We start from the raw sequence: 26390 nt of genomic DNA on the forward strand, positions 1-26390 counted from the left end.
GTTAAGCTGAGAGCATGCCTGCAATGTGAGGCAAACACTGAACTGAACTGAAGACTGAAGTTTCCAACCCCTTCTCTTTCTGAAGTGTCATTATGTATCCCCACTAACTGCTTAATTGTTTTTCAACCCTAAATACTAATTAAACCAGCAAATCATTTTGCTTTCTAACAAGACAGGAATGCACTCTATACTTCCATTTTTCAATACAAAAATGTACTGAATGTTAGCTCAGTAGCTAGTAAAGCTCTGACAACTTCTTTATATCTGCTGTATACTTCCAGCTCTCTAACTATGGGTGTGAATTTGTTCCATTACCATTTGAAGGAAGGATATATGCAAGACAAAATAGAAAAAATCAACTATTTTTTCATCCTTCAACATTAGATGGGAATAAACTACACATTGATGTAACTCCAGTGTTTTACCTGTAGGAATAAAGAAATGCTACGGCTAAAGTGAAAAGATATTCACAGTCAATGTTCTTTGTGCTATGCCAAACCAAAACAGCCAACATACCACTACTCCGTTAGCTTCAGCGACAGAACAGCCCTACTGCAGATGCACAGCCTTAGCAGGTAAACCTTCACAGCTCAGGATCATTTGAAGATGCAGAGATGACCCCATCTGCTTTGCAGAACACACTGGGATAGAGACCTTGCCTTTTGCTCGCTTGTGTCAAGGTTGGTTGTTTTTTTTGTCCTAACAATTACAAATATTCCTCCCTTTCTTGTGACTTCTCAGTCAGTTACCAGTGTTTTCACACATACTTTCACTGCAGTGCTGAGCAAATGCAGGACAATATCTTGGCTAGTGAATTACAATACTCATTTATAAAACAGCTACATTCAGCTATTTTAATTCCAGTTAATGATCCGTTAGGCCAACAGCCACAAGATGAACCATTTGCAGAGATTAAAAACCCCCACTATCTTCCAATGTTCAGCACATCAGTCTATTTTATTCAGTATTCTGTTATAAAACATAAGAACTGAAGTTGATTTAAGCAGCATGTCTTATAACTATATATACTTCACAAAAATATAGCCTCTGCCTTTCTAAATATCTCTACAGATCTGTGGAAAACAGTGGCTCCAATCCATCAATATGTTTTAAAGAAAATTCCATAAAAATATCACATCTAAAAGATCAATATTCATTTTTGGACCTAAAATTAATGTGCAGTCAAATCTAATTTAAAAAGTCTGACTAAAAAGACACAAGGATTGAAATATTTACATTATATACATTTTCCAATTACAGTGCTATTAGAAAGTGGAATGTTTGAGAATTAAAATATTAATTCAAGCCTCGCAGGGCAGCTCCAGACCAGAGCAGCATCTTCATTCTGTGTATTTTTTGAACAACAGAGATTTCTCATTAATAGCAACATTTTTCATGTGTAGATTATTTCTCTGCCCAATGATCTGTAGAATTGTGCTCCTGAACTACCATCATGTCCCACAAAGCCATTAAGTTAAGTGTTAAATAACATTCATATTTATAACTATGTGACAGCATGGACTGTATATACACACACATACTTAAAATCTTTGATTTCATAAGGGTGATTCTAGGTAAAAAAGGTGGATTTATGTATAAAAGTAGATGCTAGAAAAATCTATTTAAAGCTGTAGAATTTAGTACTGACAAAGTCTCTATTTCTAGACCACAGAGAAAGAAAACTCAGACAATCTTTAGATCAGTTAAACTGACTCACAAGCCGATCAGCGTATTTTTTCACTAATACACAATTTCACTGGCAAAGGATGCAGCCACTGAGGTCTAGAGCTCACACACGTCTATACTAGAGTCAGGCAGACCCACACGCGATCTCCTTGGAAAGATTACTAGATTGAAGTCCATTTGTCCCTTGGAATTGCTCTCTCATCGTAGCCAGGTAGAGGGCACCCACTGGGGTTCTGTGTCAAGTTTGTTTATTAACCGAAGTAACTCTTGATACGCCTTATCGAGATCAGAATTCACAACTGCTGTATCAAAGTAGTGGCCATTGTTCTGTTCCATCTCTCTTGTCTTCTCTATGATTTCTCTCAGCTCTTCTGGCTGCAAGCAAAAGCAGAGAGTTAGTGTATGTGTGTGAGCCTCTGTGTCACAAGAGCAGAGGGAGGGAAAGGTAACCACTTGACTCAGAAAAGTCTTCTACACAAATTTTCATGATATCGCTATCAGCTACTGGAAAGTTTACAATAACGTTGAACCACGACACATATTTGAAAGCTACGGGCACTCAAGACAATTTCTTCTGATTGGCCCTAAGTGGCAAACAGTAAATAACTGTCCCAGACTGAAGTAAATGACTGCTCATTTTATGATGTTCATCTTACTAAGGCTCTTAAATCATGTTTCTGAAAAATAAGTTAGGTTGCTAAGCCCCATTATCCTTCTGAAAAAGACTGGAGATTGCAGAGAGAGTGGGAGAGAAAGTCTGAATGGTGTATTCAGACAGCGTTCTTCTGGAGATGTAGCACTACAGGCACCAAACAGCCAAAGGCAGCAGCTATCACTGAAATACCTTTACCAATAAACAGCAATGAGAACCACAATGAGCGCTGTACATTTAAGTTGATCAAATCACTATAGCAACAGGTGAATGACATTGCAGAAAAATGGGAAACATGTTCTGGGAGCTGGAAGGGAATATATCAAAAGCAAGAATACTGCAAAGGAGAAGCAGAAATGGTTTGTTTTACTTGACAATTTTTGTACACTTGGTTTCTAAAAGTGTGTTTGTTTTCTACAGCTTATTTTTGTATTATATAAATATTCAGGTATAATTTTTGAGATACTTGTCTGAAGAGGATATTTTTAAAAGGGACTTCAGGCCCTCAAGATTTTTTTCTAGGAGTTACATACACTTAAGAAAAACCAAAGCCACATACATACAAGAAATAACACTTTCCTGTAACAGGAACCCCTTCATTCCACAAAAATTATTTCTAACTAAGTGATCTGAACTGAGTAAGCTGAGATCTTGACATAACATGGAAACATGGTTGAAACATGGAAAGTGATCCTACAGGATCAAGTATTTAAGTGTCTGAAGAGTTTCAATATTTTCAAGTAAATGCTTTTTCAAGTTCTCAAAAGAAACACAATTATCATTTGCTCCCTAGAATTACTTTCAGGTCTACTTGAGTACAAAGTTGGGTTTCCCAGTTTTGAAATAACGGGTCATATTTTGCACCCCAATGAGACACTGTGCCCCAGGATTACTGAATTAGCAGGGGACTCCCTTGCCTCACACCTCTCACATTCAGTCAGCTGAAAGCATCCTGAGCCCCTCCCTTAGCAAGGTCTGCCTACCAACCTGGAGCACACAGGTCTCAACTACATCACTTCCCATATACTGTCAGTACCACTACCATGTCCCAGTTCCAAATAAAGAATATATGAAACTACCAAAAACACTCCAGATCTGTGAATAAAAAGCAGCAGCATGGTTTCAGAAGTGTTAAGACACATTACCTTTGGGTTTTTCCCTTCTTTGGCCAGTAAAGCACGTAATCTCTCTTGTGAAGGTGGTGCAACAAATATAATGTATGGCTTCAAGTCAGAGTTACGTAGTGTCTTCAGTGACTGCAGAAATAGGATTCATTAGATATTTAACAGTTCCACACATGAACAGTATCAGATGCACTATTACTGTATGCTTAGCGTTGGGTTTTTTTTGGCTACATTTATATTAAGAAACAGTAAATAAAAAGGAACCAAACTGTAGTTAGAAGGAATCTTTTGGAAAAAACAACGTGTCTTGGGACAAACAACTTGTCTCTGAAATAGACTTTTATAAACACAGAATTAGATTAATTTTCCAAGTGTTATGAACTTTCAGCTTATGACATGCTTTGCAATACCCATCAGCTATTCTAGTAGAAGTATCACATGGTCCCAACCGGTGACAGCTAATGATAGCTTCAATACTACCAGGCTTTACTGATGTGTCTGAGTGTTAGGGCTGTAACAGCAGTAGACATCATGTATATTGTATGCATTACAAAATAGGCTGTGTTCCAGGACACTGCCTCTTCCCAAGTTTAACTAAATTTACAAGTTGAGGGCTGTATTGCATAGTTTGTCTCTTCCTTCTCCACAATCAAAAGGTCATAGCTAAGAAGCTTTTCATTATTTTTGATATGATGTACTTTAATCCTGTCTGTTTTGGAGCTGCATAACCCATTCCCAAAATACACTTTCCCAGTATAATCACAAACAACCTCCTCTCCATCTTCAAAAACCTTAGAGCTCACAGAACAATTGGAAGACAGAGACACAAATCTTATTTTAATTAACTTTTCAATTCAGATAGTTCTCACCAGCTTTAGGTATCTGGAAACCAACGCCCATTTTAACTTTAGCACAAATAAAGAAAATGTGTATATTTCCAAACTAAAAACAAGAAGGCTGTCTTAATAACACACTGAATATAGTTAACTGAGCACCGCTGAAAGAAAACTTGGAATAAACATGAAAACGGACCTTGAGAATACACATTTTATAGAAAACAAAATACATCCCCTAAAGATTTTCACAGTAGCTGATACAATTAACACATGACAGGCAACAGCTTTGCCATACCTGTGTATGAAGATTTAAAAGGCATATCTTGCCAGAGTTGATTATTTGCCGCACGGAGTCTATGCTAGTACCATAGAGGTTCTTTTCAAACTCTCCATATTCAATGAACTTCCCTGCAGCTATGTCACTCTCAAATGCCTGTCGGGAAATGAAATGGTAATCCCTGCCAGCTACTTCAGTTTCTCGCCTGCTCCGAGTAGTATCTACAAACAAGAGCAACAACAAAAAAGAAATCAAGACAGTGATGCACCTGTAGAACTGAAGAGAAATAAGTATTTCTCCTGGGAGAGATGTTGCTAACCAAGCAAAAAAGGTTGTATTTTCTACAATAAATATTCCAGGACAGATTAAGTTACCAAAGGCTGAACCTACATTTAGAGGTCTTGTTTACAATATCTAGAGGGGAAAAAATAGCCAGCAATAAATGGAATAATTTCATCTGTGCAGCTGCACTCTGGATATGAAAACAGCTATTAGTTTTTTATAACAAGTTATATTGTTAAGCTGTTTGTAAACTTAATTTAGGGTACATTAGACATTAAAAACATAAAATTCACTGAAATCAGTGGTTTGAGAAGGCACTAAAGCAACTTAAATTTAAATGTATGCAGGATATGTAGGTTAAAAATTCTTTGACCAATGTACCAGTTTTTTAAACTTCTGTAACTCACTCCAAGTTTATTCCAATTGAAATATATGCGTGTCTTATAATGCCTCTATAACACTGTGCTGGGACACTGGATTTGCATTGACTTATCAAAGCTGCTTTTTGCCACACAAGATGTAACTTTATTTGTCCTTTATCCAAGAGCTGACTTTATCCTGCTCAAACCCTCAAACTCCTAATTGCTATTTTCAACACATGAGGATTTGTCTGCAGACAGTGTTTAGAAGAAGCAACTGTATCCATCTATCAAACTTACGGGGAACTGCAGAGGCAAAGCGATCCACTTCGTTATTCATAAGTCGCTGCCGCAACTCATTTTGGCCGCAGTTCTGTGGGCTGATGAGAACAATTGGCCGTTTCCTATTTGCTGGTTGATGATACAGTGACATTTCCTCGTAGGTCAAAATTTCCTCATTGTCATAATCTTGAGAGAGAAACAGTAAAACAACGTCCTTTACTGCTAGTTGCGTGTATTGCCTGTCAGGCAGTATATCAAGTGTCAGGCAGCTCCTGACTCTGCCCAGCATTTAGCTGCAAGTCACCAAAGCAACGGAACCCCAAAGATCATCACTTGTCCAGCAAGATGAGGCTTCTTTTTTTAGTTTCCCCTTTTTGGAGAGGGAAAATGTATTCCCACTTACTACTGATATAAGTACTTGTATAAACCTAGGGAACAACTTTCCTGCCAAGGAACAAGTTTCTAGTACAAAGATAACACTTCATGCCCTGCAACAACAAAAATCATCACCCTAATCCTAAAGTACTTTAGGAATACAGCCTACAAATTCTCTGTGGAGAAAGCGTGCCTTTACTAAACTTCTTATGCAGAGTGAGATAATATTACAAAACCATAATAAATTGGTTCGTAATTTTAAAAGTATGAATGCTTCCATGCCTAAAAAACTGGGGTTTTGCCCCTATCATCTGGTCTTTAATAAAGACACTAAATGACCCTACAAATCTTGCCATCTCTTTTACTAAATACTATTACAAACCATACAACTGATCCCACACAGAACACTATCAGGTAGTATTTCTAACATCGTATCTGGAATGTCAGCATTATTTTCACAAAGCTATTTGTAGAATCTTTTATAGTTGCTTATAAGTACACACACTGTGCAATAAAAGGTTGCTTACCATCATTTTTATTTGCATTGTATAGAACCTTTTTCCGTTTCTTTTTGTTTTTCTTTGCGCACCAGAGTTTTCCTAACGAAAATAAAAACCATCACAGTCAAATAACCATACAGTAAAAAAGTTTCCTATCCCATGGACTATATCTGTATCTTCAAAGTGGGGAATTTATTCTCCAGTTTTGAAAAGGTGCAATATCCTTCAGTTTGTTACAACGCTTTGGTGTATTAAGCAAATACTGCATGCCAAGGACTTCAACTGAGTCATGGCAGATAAAATTCTTCAAGAAAAAAGGGGCTTTCCAAGTTCCCCTACACCATCCCAATCACACTGCACGTGGTTATGAAAAAACCAAAATGTGATTTATACTACAAAGTGCTAAACGCAGACCTGTATTTATGTAAAGAATTTCAAAGAATCATCCCACTTGTGTTAGAAAGAATGGAAACAATTTCTACAGTTCCACAATGATGAGGTTCCAGATCTCACTAACTAGCGTCTTTGCGAGGTGGAGGGGTTTTTTTCCCGTGGAAAGCATATATCCAACCTGATTTTTCTGGCTCCTTATCTTCTTCTATGGTTTGCTTCATTGCTTCCCTTTGTTGCTGAAAACTTTTTCCTTAATGCATTTGAAGAAAAAGAAAAAAAGTACAAAAGCAGTTAACACTAGAAACCATTTCCATACTTTGTTGGAATGACTTATTTTACTTTTTCCTAAGCTTTCACATCTCTAAAGGTTCTAGTAGAGTACAAGTGCAATCTAAAAAGAGAAACTAAAATCACTGTGAAGCTTGCTTACTGATTCAAAAATACACTCTGCAAGTCTGTCTTGATGAATATTTGTACTATTCTGGACATATTTGCCTGGAAAACTGAAACTGCTGGAAAGATTACATTTCCATACTATGATGATACCGTTTTCTAATTATTTTTGCATGCTAAACATGTTCTAGTTATACTAAGTCTATTGAACTTGAAAAACATTAGCCTATATTTAAATCAGTGTTCCTCTCAACTTACTCAAATGTCAAAATGTCTTTTGTTCACTGTGCCTAACATCAGGAGATCTTTAACGGACAAGAGTGCAATACATATTTCCATGTGAAACATACACACCAACTTCAATGTCTGAAAACCCTATTACTAAGGCCCCCGACAGTTAGAAAGGAAGCACAGTTTACAAGCAACTGAAGCTCTTTGCTAGGTGAAAACATGCAGAAAAGTTACATTTTTCAAATAGACTACCTGATATAGTAAGTAACCTAAGAGCTGTTCTCATCTCCAGAGAACAGGCAGGCTCGATTCCACATCTCTGCCGCAGCCAGCAGAGGGAACTCCGAATACTGAGTCCAGGTGGAAGAGAAAGGGAAGAGCAGGGTAGCTCTTGAAAGGTGAACTGCAGCGGAAGTGGTAGCTTTACTCTGCATTTAAAAATCTATACATGGAGATGTCTCTAAATGGTCAACCTTTTAAGTAAGCAAACTGCATAACCAAGAGAGCGCTGTTGCAAAAGCTTCAAAGACACAGATATTTATGGCAATGAACATTTAAGGGTATCTGACATTTAAGGTCTTTGAAAACCAGAATATTGCCCCTATGGCTATGGGAACAACTGACTGTCAAGCTTTTTCTACAGCTCCACTTACCAGGGATAAGGCCTGCCAGTGGCTGGTTATCTTCATCTCCATCTCTGTAAGCCTGCCACCAGTTTGGATCTTCCTGGCTGATCACATGGAGTATATCTCCTTTTTGAAAAGATAGGCCTAATTCTCGGCAGGGGACATAAGGGTCATCAGAAGGATCATAGTCAAAATGCGCTTTCACGTGTATCTGTGGAAGATCAAATATAAAAACAGAAGAAAACCACCTGTGGCTTCTGAAGAATTGCACCTCATCTTCCTGCGACTGCAGAGGAGCTCCAATATGTAAAAACCCAACATTCTAGAAAATGGAAGCTATCTGAGGCATACAGGAGATGGAACTGAATCATTACCCAGGTTAGCAGTGGAAAAGAACAGTTGTGCTAGGTTGGAGGTGAAGGCCTGAATTTAACTCTTATTAAATCTAAGGTCTATGCAATTTCCTCACCATTTTAAGCAGCAAAACCCCCTGAGCTACTGATTTAAGTTTTCGCATTCAAAAGTATCAGAGATATTCCAATTTGTTTAAAATACCTAATAAATACACAGATTGAAAATCATTTGCTGGGCTTTAGGTGAAGTTTCACTTGTAAAATATTTTACTTTGTTACCAACCACTAGTGTTTTTGTTTGGCTGTAACAGAAATAGGTGCACTCTTTTTTCAACCTGTTAAAGCTGTCCCAAGAAAAGTGGATTAGCTAAAAAGATAATGAATAAAGTTTCCAGTATATATATACATTTTCCTCCCAAAGCATATTTGCAAGTTCCATCAGTCCAATTTTATATGTATACTTATATGTATACACACACACACACACACCCCCCCCCACCCACCAGAGAAATTGGGAATTTCAAAGTCGAATTTAAGATGCATGGGCAGTTCTAGTTTTATAATCTCTTATTATTTTAGAAACCGAGTTAGAAATCACACCAAGAGTTTCAGCTTAACACCATCAATCATTTCCAAAAATTCAGTTGTCAGTCTGGTCAGTCTGGTAACAATTAAACTAAATTATTAAGTTTTGTTTTTGTTCCACCATCTAAACGACCTACAGCACAACTTTCTACACATTGCTGGAAAAACAAGGTCTGTATCACCAAGCTGAAGAACTTATGTAGAGCTACTTACAACTGTCTCCTTTGCAGGAGGTGGCTTGCTCTGCTGACTTGGTATCAATACAAACGTCAGAGTACCATGCATGTCAGCCTAAGATGAAAAATAGACACTTAACAGACAGTATCAGCATGTCACTTAAGGTTAAGAATTTTAACAAGTAACATATTTTAGAAAATGCTTCCAAAATTCCCATAAAAGGCAGTCCCGAACAGTACATCATCTACCCCTTAACTGGTTTAAAATACGTATCACAGATACAAATCCAGTGACAGGCTAGAAAGCCAAATGTTGATACTGAGATTTTAAAAGCCTAGCATTCTTCATTATACATAAACTATTTCTATATGAAATGGAGCAGCTGCAATTTTGCCAAGCAGAGACATAGGAGACATGGAGAATAATATTCTCTTGTTCTGTTCAAAACTACCAACAAGTGGATGTATGCTGGGAAGAAAAAAAAATATACAGAAGACTGTTATTTTTCTCAAATTGCTTCAGTGGAACAGTGTTTTCAAATCAAAACATTTTTACTATAATTTTATGATATTAACATTATTAAAGTATAAAAGAAACTGGTTAAAAATTTAGCTAAAAAGTACTTAATATCGATATTGCAATCACCCCTATTAAAAAAGTAGAACATAATAAACGTCCTGGCTTTCAAGAATTCATATTTGTTTGCATACTTGTGTATGCAAAGCGTGTTTGCACACATAACAAATACCTAGATAAAACGCAAGTGCCAACCCGTGACAAGGTCTACATGTGCCTGTCTTCCTACCCACGAACCGTAACGCAACAATTTATGTTGTGTAAAACCAAAACAAATGCACATACCTTAAAAAATTCAGACTTAAGGCTTAAATAAAGTAAACATAACTGAGCATAACATGATTAGGCTGCAGGAAAGGAAAATCCACGATTTTCAGTCAGCAGGCACAGTTCCACTAAGAACGCATAAAATTTCACAGTGCCCTTGTGAATAGCCCTGCTCAAAGTCATGTGCAGTTTGTCATTTGAATAGCAAGTGGTGAGGCAAAGCCCTGTGCTTAAGTATTTTTTGTGGACTGAAGCATTTTAAAACTTGGCTACCACGCTACAAAACGCAATAGACACCATAAAAAGAGTTTAAAAGATTATTTTTAATTAATGATTTTTTTAAAAACATGTTTAAAAACAGGGGTTTCTTTTTAATTTTCGGCAAGTAATTTGCTCATATATTCATGTATTGCGGTTTTACTCTGTAACTCTAGGTTGCAGGACCTGCCTAAGAGCAGAACAAGCTCTCTGCAGAGAACTAAACTGCCAGAGTTGAATTATCTGTCAAGCATCTATAAAACACTATTTTTGGAACCATAGGACTTAGCTAAGAATGGTTTAAAAAAATACACATAGGAATGAAGACAGTTACAGAGCATGAAGTATCTCAGATGTCTCTGATCCAAAAAACACACGCAGACTGAAGACTTTTCAAATAACTGTAAGAATCTTTTTAAATGGCTGAAAAAAAAAAACAAAACCAAACCAAAAAACCAACAAAACACACATTTCTGCCTCTACTTCCCTTCACTTGACCTTATTCCATGCATTACCTGAAACATTTTAACAGCAAATTACAGGAAAAAAAAAATCAACTAACGGTGGAAATAGTCCACTAAAAGCTACAGTCTTACTCTAGCATGAGACAACTTGATCTATGGATATTGCTGCTTATTCTTCCCGCAATAATGCGACCTACAGCAGAACCCAGGTCTGTGTCTTGAATGTGAATGTCCTCTCCCAAACTCTCACTCACCCCCAGCCTACCCGCAGGCCGGGGACAGAGTGCAAAACAGAGAAGGCCTTAACACTGTGCAAGCGCTGTTCAGCAATAGCTAAAACACTGTGGTGTTAAAACAAGTCTGAAAAACAGCACCTACATAAGCTGCTATGGAGAAAATTACGTCCATGCCAGCCAGGCACTGCCACAATCACACAGCCACAAATTTATTGATTGCGGACTCAGAGACAAAGATGAAAACCCACAACTTTTCAGAGCTTCATTTTTGTAGATAACTGCCATTATACTTATTCATATCACACAATGCATCAGAAAGAAAACTTGAAGTGGCCCTCCACATATAAGCACTAGCTATCAGAATGAAAATACTTAAAACTAACGCCAAATATGAGAACAAGTGACAGAGCCAATGTGCTTCAGTTTTATGAAATGAGTATTTTTTGCCGGGAAAACAAGAAGTGTTCAACTCACCAACAAGTCAAAAACTTCATTAACATCTTTTCCACGAATCTCAATGCCATTAATCTCCAGAACTTCGTCCCCTTCATGTAACAGCCCACTCTTTTCTGCGGCACCTCCTTTCACTATTCGACTAATGATAACAGAATCCATTTCATTGCGAACAGTAGCACCCTGTGTAGTAGTAACACATTCTGAATTTATTACATACATGACACTCAAAGCCATCTATTGTATACATTCCAACCCAGTAGAGAAACTATGTTGAAAGAGAATGCAAGTAACAGCTTGGATACACATGTCCAACGCTCTGGTTTTAAAAACATTGCTTAACTTCTTCAAACTGCACTCAAGATTGAAGAATTGCTCCACACCATAAGGTTCAAGATTTTTTTTAAAAAATGTATTATTCTTAAGGAAACCCCTATTTGAAACACACAAACCAGAAGATGTGAGTTGCTAAAAAAAAAAATCCCAACAACCCACACAACAAAAAAATCCAAGTGTGGTTGGCACAAGGCTGTAAGTTCTCCTGCAGTGAGGCCTGGGACAGTGACTTCTGTCAGGAAGTCCTGTCCAAACGCAAGTTGACAGAAGTTGCACAGATTCTAAATGGTTGTAGGACTATGCTCTGTGAAGATATATACAAGTTTAACATCTATTACTTTCTCATTTTGGAGGGAGGGAGAGTGTTTACAAGTCACCTTCACATTCAAATTCCAAAACTTCCATATCACTCTAAAAGGACAAAAAAAGCTTACCTCCTTTACATAAAGCTGAGTATCAGTACTTACCAGTGGAATATCCCGAGCTTTCTCAATGCGCACTATTTTAACCGTCTCCCCTCCGTACACACCAACATTCTCGTAAATTTTTTCATCTGTCACAGGCTCTGGTTGCATTTCTTGTTCTGCAACCTTATCATGAGCCAGTAAAAGTGCCTAGTGTTAAACAAAATCAGCTCAGTTACAGAAAATTTCATACTTTGTGTGTACAAAATAGCAGAGTTCAACGAAATTCTGCAATTTGAATAGGCTTTGAAGGTTACAGAACATTGCAAACTGACTCAAGCAATAAAAAAACCAAAACCGTTTATCACAGCTGTGTAGCGCCTATTGCAACATACTTTCCAAAACTTTTCTTTCAGATTGGAAAAGAAAACAATTTTGAACACACAACTGCGTGTGTAGAGCTTCTCCTTCCTAAAAAAATACCCAGACATTGGTTTATCACATATATGACTGAGGATACAGACACAAGAAGTTACTGCAGTGACAACTACTTATGGATTTACATCACCACAAGACAAAATTCCCTTTATGTACCCTATGGTAAGCATGAAACAGCTGTCAAAGAAAACAAACAGACATAAGCAATGCAGCTCATGTGTCCTCCTGACCCTACTGATCTACTGCTACACTGCTAATGTCAAATTGCCCTGTAATACATATAGAACATAGCAAGGGCTCAATACAACCATGCACAACACTTGACTAGAAGTTTCTATTAGTTCCTGGAGACTGGAAACTCCTCATCCTAGAAAAATATGAAGAGATCTGCACAGAGTTGAAGAATAAAATCCATCCTTGCCCCGCCAGCCCAAACTATTTGCAAAAAAATAAGTTATACTGAAAATAGCATCAAGAAACACATCCATCAAATTAGAAGCTCCATTTTGTTTTACCTGCATGTGAGGGGCATTCAGCAGAGCATTAAGCTCCTGGCCATCCTTATGGTGACTGGGTTTCAAAACGCTCTGTACCTAAAAAGAAGTCAAGTAGTAGAACTCTTAATCTACCCAGTGATAGATCAATCCTCCCTCCCATACTCAAGGACAAACCCCTAGTTGCAATTACTCATTTTACTGAAAGCAAAGTATATCCACATAACCGTTACACTGGCTGATTGAACTTAGCCTAGTACACGAGGAAAACACGCAGTGAGACCACAGGACTACTCCAGCATATCTTGCCCCTGTGATTATCTACCAAATCTAAGCTGGTATCCAGTGCATCACAGAGATTTGACAATACCAGAGACTGGCAATGAGCTCAGCTACCACAAAGACAGACAAAAATTTAAACCCTAGAAAGGAACACGATAGTGAAAACAAGTTTATTATGTGAATATATATAGTCTTTTAAAATGGACTAACTTCTCATCAATGTGACTAGCCTCCCTTTTCCTTAAAAGCAGATGGTTTGTTTTTACCCAAACTACTTCCACCAACAGCAAGGCCGAAGATTCCAAGACAGGTTTTACAACATGTCCTGGAGCCCCTGCCTCAAAGTGCATGGGGAAAACTTCAAAAGGTCCCAGGAAACCAGGTTTCATTGGTGGGTTCAAAAATACTCCACATTAACACAAGGACAGATTCTGCTCAAGCAGCTTCAGTTGCCTAAAAAGGTTTGCCTTCTCATACAGTTACCAAGCATGCCTTGCCATCATCTCTTGCAAATACTTGAAAATCCTGGTACACTTATAGAGAAAGCCAGAACAGGGAAGTCTTCTTATCCCAAGGTGAGCCTGAAGAAGATACTTTCCATAGCCATTATCCTCCGGCCTAATCTGACCAGAGGCACACAGGTCCAAAAGCACAAATGAATCCAGCACAAATGACTTCAAGAGTAGATTATACACATCAGAGCAGCAGCTTTCAGCGGGATAAAAAAAGATTTTTTTCCAAGAGCTTTTTATTCTCATGGGCGAGGTAACGTGACAACACAGACACAAGAAACCACAAGCTCCACAGTGAAAATGACTAAGCTTTTTGTGTGATCTAACAATATCTAAAGGTCTGAAGAGCCTCTAGCCTAAAAGAAATTATCCACAGAAATGTTAACAATGGTCTTAGATGCTACCAGATGACAGCAGTGAAAACAGTAAAGACAAATTTTAATTCTAGTAGAAGGAACCATTCCCATAGAGAAAGATTCTTACGCTGCCAACAAAACTCCGCCACGTTGAACAAGTTCGCATGCTTAGAAATAAACCTGGCACAACCTCCATAAACCTTCCTTCTGACATCCCTAGAACATGCCTCATGGCAAATAAACCCAGTATAGCTTAAGGAAGCCAGATTTAAATAAGTTTAACTGATTTCTTTAAAATCCTAGAGAACAGAAATTCAGTTTCACAGAGGCCCAACCTCAGTCATACCTCTGAACTGGCCAGGAAGCCATCATCCCTGGCTTAGACTGAATTTTGGTGTGCTATATGGCAGACAGAGCCCTGCAAAGGATGTATCTCACTAACATTTTCCTCTGTGTTGAAAGAAGAGATCCTTCCATACAAAAGGTTCTCAGAGGTTTAGTTAAGGTCTCTTGAAGAAGCTACAAGAAGTTTTAAAGCCTTATTTATCCAATCCTTATGACTCTTCTACAGGGAAGCTTACTCAGAAAGCAATTTAGAAATCCTGCAAGCATCTTTTGAATGCAAGGTCAGAGGCTGGGGGTTTGACAGGGGAAAAGAAAGCAACCAGGCCCAACCAGTCATTCTGTGTGCGGTGAACATCCTTTATTGGAGTTGAACTGTTTTGAATAATTTCATTATTCAAACCTTTAATAGCTCCTCCATCTCCCTTTTAAAAGAAAAGCACATTTATTATTTGCTTATTTAATGAAGCACTGGGAAAGCTTCAGGCTGCTCTATATACCACTTATATATACCACCAGTATGGCCTCATGTCAGATCCCTTGGTACTCATGGAAATGAATCCCAGTTTTATCAGATGAAGAAGTCTGAATGTAGCCTGTCATTCCAGAATTGACACACTACAGATTAGCATAGGCAATCCACACTAAAGATGTGGCAATAACAGTATTTTCTTAACTCTGCAGCCTAGTTTTTATTGTTAAGTATGTTAACTTTAGTTCAAGCAGCTCCCAAAAAGCAAAACTTTGATTTCTTTATGCACACCACAAATTGTGGAGACATGTATCACGAAGGCAGTGATATTAAACATTCTGAATTTAACCCCACCTGCAAAACCTGGTGGTTGGCTGTTACTCTCAGGTGAGCAGGACAGTCAGAGGGAGTACATACACACACACTGTACTGCACTTACACCAGAAATTACAAGCTTCCAGTGCATCCTCTCAAACGTACTGATCTAATTTAATTGTCTGCACTTGCTCAAGTGAACGGTAGCAAGTCCGAAACCTATAGAAACATCACCTACGTAAATCGAATCTATCAAGTACATTTAATAGCAAGAACATCTTTAAGGTATTTGATATGTATTGTTACAGGCCAAAAATCACAAACTGTCTTGAATGCTGCACCAAATATTCTTACAAGGTCAAGATGCAGACCATGTTCCCATAATTCTTGCCCCCGTCTTAGTCAAGTTTAAATGGATTTTAAATCAATTTAATTGCACTTGATGTTTACTGGCTATTTTTATTTAAGACTTGGAGTACACCACATTACATGAAGATTAACTCTCTAAAATAAATTCCTTAAGCTTAAGTGCTTCATTCCACCTTTTAAATTCAATTAAAGTTTCGTTAACCAAGGAAACATGGAAAATCTTGAGTTGCTGGTGCCTGCTTATCAGAACCAGTGGGAAAAGTTAACTGTACAGGTGTACTACTAACTTCAAGAATTTCCTAAAGAGGACTAGAAAATAAAAGTGTACCATTCCACACTCATGTATTCTTAACAGTTAAAACATTTTTTAAAAGTTTTCACAACACACTGTTCATATACAATACCTTTCATAAAAGCAAATAATCAATTAAAGAGTAAATGAAAATGGATTTTTAAAATTAAGTTCAGTGTAGCAAGTGATAATTCCTCACAAATACACTTCCAAAAGTGTAGTTTAATTGAATATTTCAGCCTTTTTCTTAATGGAGGATGTTTCACGTTGCAATAAGAAACTGTGCTGCAAACTGTCTTTTCCTGGTAGAGCTACAGAAGCACGAGCTTCTCATCCACACCATAAAGCCTCACACCAAACGTGGCTGTAGCTTTAAAACAGGATATGCACGCCAGAACAGTTTCATTACACACTGTCCTTGATGACCTGTGCACTAAAATATGCACATTAGCATTACCTGCCATTTAAAAGTAATGTTATGCATGTATCTGCTATTTTTCCTTCTTGTAATGCCTTGTGGCTTTTATCATCAGGCTGTTAACAGTATCTAAAAACCAGGCTTTTGCAAGTGTATTTTCAAAAACACTCTGAAGTAAGTAAATGAACTGCTTTCTGGGGGAGCTTCCCACATCTACATTTAGAGAATGGAAAAAGCAGAAGACATAACCAAAAATCACAGTAGAAGAATGAACCTGGGCATGCAAGAGAGATGCTTTATCAGGATTAAAAAAACCAGAATACATAATAAACCCAGCTTTTCCTAAAGCAGAAATAATTTCCTCCCTTACTGCTACCATAACAGATACAGAAGTCTTTCCAAAAGGAAAAACGAGCATAAGATCATCTACTCAGGCAAGACTAGGAAGTACAGAATGATGTGTATGGAGGCCTCAAGGTGTTCGTTCCTCTTGAGACACTTCTGCCGGTCACAGCAGTATTTGTCCTGAATTTCCAGCTCGATCATTTCAGGATGCTATTTAACATATTGCAAAATACAACTCACTTAAATACACTAGAAGCTGAATCACCGTGAAACTAGATTACATCTGAAAATGGGAACTTAAATATGCATTATATTGACTTTTCAGGAATTTCAAGACTGGACAAGACAGGGATGGGAATAATCAAAAGGGGTGCACGAATATGTCTGTCTTTTATGCAAGTGTCTCCTGGGTGAAACAAAATTCCATTGGTTTAAAAAGTTTAGATAAAGAAATGGTTTTTTTATGCTTAAACTTCTTCATGGATCGCTAAGAGACACCAAACAGGCTTTGAATCACCTTCTGATTTTAGGATTTATCAAATGACCTGAAAAGAGAGGAATGTGTTGGGAAGGTGAGGGGTAAAGATGGGGAGGAACATGAAGTTTTGAAAACTGACCTTGAGTTATCCTAGGCATATTGTCTTCTTGAAAACTTCTATTAAGCAGCGAATAAAAAGACATCATATCCACGAAGAGGAAAAAACCAGCTTTCTTAAGGGCTAAAACTGTAATATCCTATACTATAAATGAAGATTCAAAAACTCTGACTATTATCTGAATGAAATGCAAAACTAGGTCTGTGTAAACTGGGTGTTTGGGGAAGACGTTTACTAACAGAAGTTAACTGGAAAGGTTCCTTCAGGCTTGCAGACATCAAAGAAGCCTAGTGAGGATTCTACAGCAGCCTACAGGCTAATGAACAAGCTAGAGGGAAGCTCGTATGTGAAAAACTCCCACCTGATTTTGCCACAGTCTTACTGACAAACTTAAACAGGAAAATCCCAAGCTGCAGTTTAATCAGCACACTGCAGTTTTAGATAACATTTAAATGATGTCCCTCAAGAGTAAGTAATTTCCTCTGCAGAAGAGCTTCAAGCTTGCTACAGTGCTGTTTTCCTTGACTTACAAGGTTAAAGTCTAGAAAAAGGAAGGAGAGCTGTTGACAAGAATTGCTTCAGGCAGAAAGAAAACCAGGTACTAAAAAAAATTTAAAAATTCAACTTGCTGCCATACTGAAACTGGAATGCTGTGCCTTTGAGAAACTGGAAAGTGGCTATATACTAGTTCAGGTACTCCAACTGGTGAACCTGAGCCAGTTCTGAACAGGTACACTGGCTGCTAAATGGTGGAGCATCACCCAGCCTCTGGATCTGACTCTGCTGAACAGTGCGGCGCTACGCTTGCATCGATACTGGTATTCAAGCCAGCTAGCCTAAAGTTAACAAATGGACATCTGTGTAAGGTGTAGCTACACCTCGCTGAAATATATACCTTCATCTTCCCTGGCCTGGTGCATGTAAGTTATTAGCTACATCCAGCTCCATGTGAAAATTCAGAGTGTTCACAGCAACTTTGTATCTGACGAGTTTACCTTCAGAACTACTGCTGATAAAGCTACTGTATACAGGTATTGCCCACCTATATTCAAGTGAATAAGCCTCAATAAAAGTGGTCAACCTGGCTGACACTGTGAAAGCATTTCAAATAGTTAAGATCTGACTGAAAAGATTAAAGTTAAAAATCTTGCTCAAGTAAATTTCTAAAAGTGTATTTTAATAATTTCAAAAAGACATATCAGATCTTATAAAAGAGCTGTCATCTGTCAGACAAAAATTAAGTGTAATCTGACCACCACAGCAGTAATTAAAACACTGGAGTTAAGTATTAAGGGATCTGTTGCTCACTTTGAAGAGGAATGCTTGCTTCCAGTATGGTTGTATTTTTAGAGATGTCTCCCAATTTAACAACTGTGGCTCGACTGAGAGGAATGTCACAGTAATAGGGACCTGTAATTCAATTCCTGAATGCTTGAAATAAAGAATACTGAAGGTACAAGAGTTAGATTTTCCTAACCGCTCCCTTTTCCTATGTTTAAACCTAGTACCTTTTCTATCCATGCTACAAAGGGAACTCTTAACCTCAAAATATTTTTCTGGTTACTGTTTGGAGATCTGGAAAAACTGGATACAGCAATTAGTGACTATTATAATCCCTTTCACATTCAACGTTCAATAACTCAGACAAGCTTGACAAGTACACTTTTCAACAACAGCCATGATTACAGGGTTCATACATATCACAGAGACGCATACTGTACATACCTCTTGCGCTAGCTCTTGTGCATTGGAGATGAGAGGATACGGAGGGCTGGCTTTGTTCATGTGCACTGTAACAGCATTGTGTATCTTAAATGCATTCTGAAAATCAGTATTTTGAACAAGCTGCAAAATGAGAGAAATATCCTCTTGGCTCTGAGGGTCTACCAAAACGTGCTGGATATGCTTAAGAGAAGTTAACAGTTCTTCCACCTCTAGGTAGAAAATAACAAAATACAAATAAGGCACGAGTTAACAAGATTCATAATTAAGTAATGCTTTTATTAAAATTTTTACAAAAAAATTTTGCTGTTCAGTTTTTAATCAGCAATGACATATGCAAATTTACTGGTTATACCTTATTCATTCCGACTTTTATTAGCAGAATGTATCTGAATTTAAAAAAAAAAATGACCCCAAGTTAGTAAAAGACGAAATAAAAAAGCTCAAACACTGTTTAAATTTAAATTCATATTGCAGGAGCAGTTTGTCTCTGAAAGAAATCACCGATATGTAAAATATCCAATAACTACAGTTCATGTACAGCTACATGGGAAAGAGGGACTATTTTGTAATATGAAAATAAAATCTTTGCTAAACTATTGTTGATGCACTGAACAGTCACTGTTTTCTTGATACACCTTTCCATGCATATCTGCCGCATATGGCAGATATACTCTCTTAACTAAATATTGCTTACTTATAGAAGGTTTGATAAGTAAACTACACTCAATTTCTAAACATAAAATTATGCTTAGTCCTTGCACATTAAAATAAATAGCTAAGGATGAAAAAAATTATCATTTGTGGTCGAAGTTCTGAAAATCATCGGCACCAGAAGAAAGTTCACATATTTTACCCACTAGACTACGAGTTCTTCTTAGACAATAAAATACTTTAACAACCAGTTTCTACATGTTTGCAGAATACTATACATGTACTACATTCTTGAGCTTCAAGAACTGACACTGTAGGGGTCCTTTTTAAAAACTGTCAAGAAATTCACATTTTTTTAACCAACCTGAATTTCTGCAAAATGCCCCTTCTCAATATTCACTACCTGAGAAACTACTTGAAACAAGGAATATGAATCATAACTATAATGTGTTTAAACCGAGGTAAGAAATCCTCAAGTAGACAAAAAAGCCCAGTAGACGTTGATCACTTCTGTCAAGAAGTTTCCTCTACTTATTTTTAACCTCAAATTCTCCAGTACACCAAACACAGTGGTAGACTCAAATTTGTGGAATACAAGATTAAAATGGGTGATAAATGGCCACAGGAAAGCCATAAAGGCTAAAAAATGCACATTTCAAACAAGTTTAATGGCTTTCACTTTGGACAATGTATACCTACATATATGTTTTCAATTCTGAGTTTGCAGGTCAGTCTTACACATAATAAAAGCAACAAAACAATCCAGAGCTACTACTCTTGTACCATACTGTCTGCAGGACAATAAAACAGGCACCAAAAACCACCCAGGCAAAAAACCCCAAATCGTTCCACACATGCTAAAAACATCCTACCCACCAAAGGTCAAGGGCTTCTTCCTGTAAGCACCAAGGAAACAAAGGGCAGTGGTACAAAAGCTGCACGAAAAGCTTGGATACCAGTAATGCAGGATGTTCCCCAGATGAAATCCAGTACAGCTCATAACACTAATTAGGGCAGCCAGCATCTCACCAGGGAACTGCACACACAACATACACTGCCTGTCACATGGAGGAAATGCTGCTTCTGGAGGGAAGGCCAAAGAACACTCTACAAGTAAGAATATTTGCTAAAAAGGACACTGGAATGACACTGTCAGCTGGCAAATGTCTTGCCCAGCGGAGAATGCAGACTACCAAAGCATCCCAGCAACTGACTCGCCCAAGTCTGAGCAAGTGTACTATTTTCAAGTATTAAAAACCCTCAAGCAGTAGTGTAAAACAGTCAGATGTTATTGCAAAGTCTCTACTTACACCTGCTCACTGACCCAAAATTCTACTGCTTGATACTATTACCAGATTCAAAAAACAGTGAGGCATCAAAGAACCTAACTTCTTCTAACTCTTCCTACACAAATTATTTTATTCAATTATTTTAATTAATTAATCTCCTCTCATATAACTGAGAATTCAAATACACACACACACAATTCTTTCTAATACATATACCATAGAATATAGATATTTTATTCCATATCTATAATAAAGATGTCCTGTTCCTAGACGCCTCTACATAATCTCTCACTTCTGTGTCACCCTTTCTTACAAACTACCACAGCACTCTCATCTCCACACAATTCCCTTCTCCACTCAATCTTCATCTGTGCTGGACAAAAAACCCTATAACAAACAACTCCCCCCCCCCCAATGAAACAGCAAATAGATGCCCCCCTCATCACAACTCTAAAAGAGAAATAATGCTTGAAAGGAGTGAAATGAAATATTCCCGAATACAGCAATCCATTTCCTATTCATTTGTTTCATTAAAAAACCATACACATAAAACCACATAGAAATCTGGCTTTACACATGAGTAACTCTCTCTAGGTTCCCATTTCTGAATGCTAAATCACAGATTAGATTCCAGTGCATGTTTTTTTGTTTGGTTTTGATCTCTTTTAAAAAAATATTAGTGCCAGATAACAAAAAGACTCCATCTCTAGACATTTCCTATTGAAATTGTTGTCTTGAGGAGAAAAAAGTTCAGTAAAAGACTACCATCTGCACTTACAGAAAAATGTCAGGGCTTTGCAGAACAAGTCCATTTTTTAATCCCAGATCAATTAGCAATCGAGTACTTTTTTTCCCCAAGTCTTCTTTTACAAGAAGCGCTGCAGCCTTTTTTCCATTAGGGTATGAAATGGCTGGAATGTGAGCAGGCACGGTGCGATACACGCGTTAATCAAAAGCCTGCCAGGGCAAAAGTATGCAACTGCAGGGGAGGACCCGTGCCCACAGCTTAACATGTTAGATTAGAAACAGAAGAAGAGAAAAGAGTTGCTGTTTATCACCTTAAACAAAACATTAGGAACCACAAACCTAGGAAAGCATAATTGGCTTTACTGTATGGCAGCACCAACATCTTGATACACAAGCTTTTTTTGTAGACCACTACAGCACTCTATGTGCTGGTACCCCCACTCTAATGCTCTAAATATTACCTGAATCAGAGGGCTAAGAAAAATATTGGTTTGGATAAAACTATTTCTGCAAGTTTATTTATATTTATCAGTAAGTTTTGCCCAAGTTAAAGAAACAAGAAATACACAGTTTTTCCTCTTATAAAAATAATAAATTCACTGTAGCCACAGAGGGTTTACTTACATTAAGTGTCAATAACTCATTTAACTAAACTAGCTGACTGAACTACCTCAAACAAAAAGTTTTCTACATTTTATAGAAGTATTGTGCTGTGAAAATGTCAGGGAAATACTCATATGCACATGTTTTAGGTGCACAGAAAGTTATCACCATTAAGACAGCTGTCTAAATCATCTACTGTTTTGATAACAAATATGCCCTTTAAAATAGTTCTGATTAAATGTTCCATTTTTATACATAAAATCCCATTTGTTTAGTATGCCTTTTTTTTTTTAGATTAAAAGATTAAAGACTTGGTAAATATCTGCCAAATTAGACATTGGTACTTAAGAAACATTTTCAAAACTAAAAATACAGCCAAGCAGGTCAATATTCTTATTTAAAACACATTATCTTTAGTAGAGGGTCTGTGGATTAACACACGCACCAAAACCACCCAAACAAACTCCAAAAAAAAAAAAACCCCACCAAAAAGCAAAACCAAAATCAATATTTTTAAAAAGACAGAATAAGGGTATTTCAACATTTCTAGAATTCATTAACACTTGCCCAGTTTTATTTGGGATTTTGCTAACAAAGCTTAGAGATTTGTGAATGTGACTAAGCACTCTCACCTGGACAGCAAAAGTGGGAAGACAGAAATAGGCACAGTGCAGATCAGAAATTCAGTATAACCAGACAAACTGCAAAAAATCTCACACACTAGCAATTATTTTTTGGACAAAGTCATGGGTTGGCAAGTTTCTTTGGAGACCAAAAAGTTGTATATGTAAATTTTAAGAAATCTGGCCTCCCTAATTCAAATATTCAATAAAAACCCAGAAGTATTAATTATAATGGACTCAAATTCTCTCTATGAAATCATATTATTTTTTAAGTGTGCATGTGTGCATATATAAATAGATCATAAATATATATTAATTAGACAACATCCCTAGGCCTGATACTAATCAGGAATATGCAGCTGTCAAAAGATAGAAGAGAGAAAGAGATCTCCTGGACAGGTGACAAGCCCTGCACTAAAACAAGGTCCACCCGGCATGTTCGCAACTGCCCCTGCTCTGAGCAGGGAGTTGGACAGGATGACTTCCTGATGACCTTTTCAACCTAAAGAAGAACTCGTACAAGGGTTACCAGAAGTCATGGAACAGAGCTGTGTCTTTAGCAGAAGTGTTGCTCAGGCACACAGATACTAAAGATGAAGAAAAAAAAGTTAGTAACCTGATATCTGTTTTTCACTCTGTGTTCTCAACTACCAGCCAATAAGAAAGAGTAGCAAGAATCTTTAGTGCAGCCCCCAAAAAAGGCACCTTTTTAAAGCAGTCTCGATCTCAGAACATGTATAGCCTTGGAAATGTGAACTGGACTCCTACAAATTCCCAGTGTTGCTTCTTCACTCAAGCAACACATCACATTTTAGAGAAAGAGACACTTGTGTTTGAGGAGTAAAGGTTAGAAACTTCTACACAAGCATAGTTAAAGCAATGACAGCTATGAAACTAACAATTTCGGAATCTATTTCTTCAAAAATCACCAACATTGCACTTTCATCCATGTCTAAGTGCCAAGGTAAGCAGATTTTCACTACTGACACCAAAACTTCAAGAGAAAATGTACATTAAGTGTCAACTGATTATACAAGACAGCCAGAGTAAGAAGAAACCACCAGTATGCTTCTCTCTAAAATATTAAAAACACTTGCACTTGGATTTCAAATGTCAATAAGTGTTTATTCATTGCTTATTCCGGCCTGCGCTTCATCAAACATAATAAAATTGGGTACGACTTGCATGGTTTTCCCCTGTGTAAAGATGGAGACATCCAGTGAATTCATTAGTTATTTAGCTGTTCCCCAAACGGACTGGTTTTGAAAAGTCATTGCTGAGGCCCATAGCTTGATGCCTGACTACATAAATTAATAAGAACCCAAACCACCACAAATCCAAAGGAACAGAAGACTTTAAATTTGCATAGGAAGAATTTGCAAAATGAAGTTTTCAGTGGCCTAAAAGAACATGAATATCAACTAAATCTTTTCTCCACTGGCCTGTTCATTGCATTTTACCTACCTAGTGTCTTCACAGTGTAATGAGGACTCTCCAGAACAATTCCTTCCTCTGTGTCAAATATTGGATTATCTATTCCAGTTTTAGGAGGAATCTGTGCTAGCTTCTTTAGCCTCATGGAAGCAGTAAGGTCCAGTTCTTGTTTCTTTCCTTCTTCTTCCCGTCTGCGCCTTATGTCCTCCTGCTGCTGACGGATTCGCTCAAGTTGAGCGCTCCGCCGCATGGGCATCATCCTGGAGCCCAAATCCCCAGGGCAATCAACAGCCATTTCTCTGTGCTTCTGCGGTTCCTCAGGAGGTGTAAGATCCACATTTTTTGCTTCACTGTCTGAATCTTCTGTGATAAGTCCATTCATATGGGAAGTTGTCATGATTATTTGTGATTACGCTTATTCTCTTCAAACAGAAATGCTGCTATTAGGCCAGTTTTCATTATGATGTTGCATAAAATCCATTATGATGTCAAAAATATTTCCCTTCCATCGTTAAGACAGTTGAAGAAACATCCAGGAAGAAAATCTAATGAAAGATATTCAAACGAAGTTAGTGAATAACTGCATTAATAAGAAAACACGCAAGACAGTTCTCCAGGTCCCCAGGCATCAGAACAATGGAACTTTCCCTCCACATTTACAGTGCTTTTTCCCCTACTAAGAACTACAGAAGCGTCACAAATATTTTTCATACGTTTTAGTAAACTTCATGTGCCAATATCAGAAAAGGAGTACTGTTCAAACTAATGCTAAAGACTCCTATGTTTCCTGGAAAGCAGTGGAGATTCTGCACGTAACACACACAATTAGAAACCAGCAGCGTTCTGAAAGTTGACACTCAGTTTTGATTTATCTTTTCATTCTTAAAAACTCCAACACAAACCATTCTTACAATCCCACAAAAACTAAATATGAATTACTTGTTATAAACAACATGTTCATGAGAAGTTTAATAAGTTAAACACAAGTAAAGATATTTGCATTTACTAATCATAAATTGAGATATTTTAATGTAAATATTGCTTCCCAGGTTCAGAGAAAACAGGTTCAGAGTAGAGTTCTTCCAAAAGATACCACCTAAAGCAGTCTGGAGCTGCACTTACACAATTCCAAGCGGGTATAAAGTCCTAGGATAAGCATTGGACAGTTCTGGTTAGCAGCTACTCTTAATACTTCCTATAGGTATCCATTAAAGCAGGAAGGATTAAATACAAAAGTAAAAATCTTTGTGTGGGCGTACACAGGCGTAGTGTACACAGAGAACAACAATTAATTTCCAGTCAGGTGGTGATATTTCACTATACTCCTTACACCTTAATCTGATCTCTCATTCCTGATGACTGAGGCTAAGGAACTTCAGTGTCCTGATAAATATAATCACTCAGCTCTTAAATATAATACATACAACACCACGTTTTATACCACATTACCTTTCTGTATCAAAGCAAATGATATGTTATCCTCTATATGTCCAATTAAAAGATCATAAAATTAATAAACAGTATATTGCCAATACACTTAAATATTCATGTTCCTTTTTACCATTCTTTTTTAATCCACTGAAAGGAAATGTTGCAAAATATTTTAAAGTTTTATTGTACATTGGAAGCACAAAGAAAAAAAAAACAACCAGCCAACATTCTTAAACCAGATGTTTACGTTTGGAGGAGGAAGGGAAGGATGCTTATGTTGTAATTAAGTCGAAAATTAAATATCAGTAGTACTGTCTTGAAGGAGCAGCAATAGAAACCTCCTACACAAGTTTCTGCCACCTTGCAATTCTGAATAAGCAGAGCTTTTCATTTTCGTAAGCAGCAGTACATAGCTACATACCACAACACCAAACCGATTTTCTTGTTTCCTGTCTAGCCACTACTACCAGTTATTACCAAGATCTTCCAAAATGTAAATACTAGCATTTCTGTGGTAGAAAACAGTATTTT

The 26390-nt window shown here is 37.4% G+C and overlaps 1 protein-coding gene across 1 annotated transcript; it reads right to left on the minus strand.

Moving 5' to 3' along the window:
- Positions 1–1456: 1456 nt before the first annotated feature.
- Positions 1457–24975, minus strand: MPP5 (membrane protein, palmitoylated 5 (MAGUK p55 subfamily member 5)). Its single transcript, XM_010185457.1, has 13 exons — positions 24459–24975; positions 19082–19290; positions 13079–13156; positions 12189–12335; positions 11407–11568; positions 9168–9245; positions 8044–8227; positions 6945–7016; positions 6401–6472; positions 5517–5684; positions 4594–4796; positions 3484–3594; positions 1457–2061 (listed from the first exon to the last, which is right to left on the minus strand). The coding sequence occupies exons 1-13, from the start codon at positions 24823–24825 to the stop codon at positions 1885–1887; spliced, it is 2028 nt and encodes a 675-aa protein (XP_010183759.1). The 5' UTR covers positions 24826–24975; the 3' UTR covers positions 1457–1884.
- Positions 24976–26390: the final 1415 nt, after the last annotated feature.

Source organism: Mesitornis unicolor, unplaced genomic scaffold (assembly GCF_000695765.1).
Source record: "Mesitornis unicolor isolate BGI_N332 unplaced genomic scaffold, ASM69576v1 scaffold9175, whole genome shotgun sequence".
Taxonomy (NCBI): Eukaryota; Metazoa; Chordata; class Aves; order Mesitornithiformes; family Mesitornithidae; genus Mesitornis; species Mesitornis unicolor.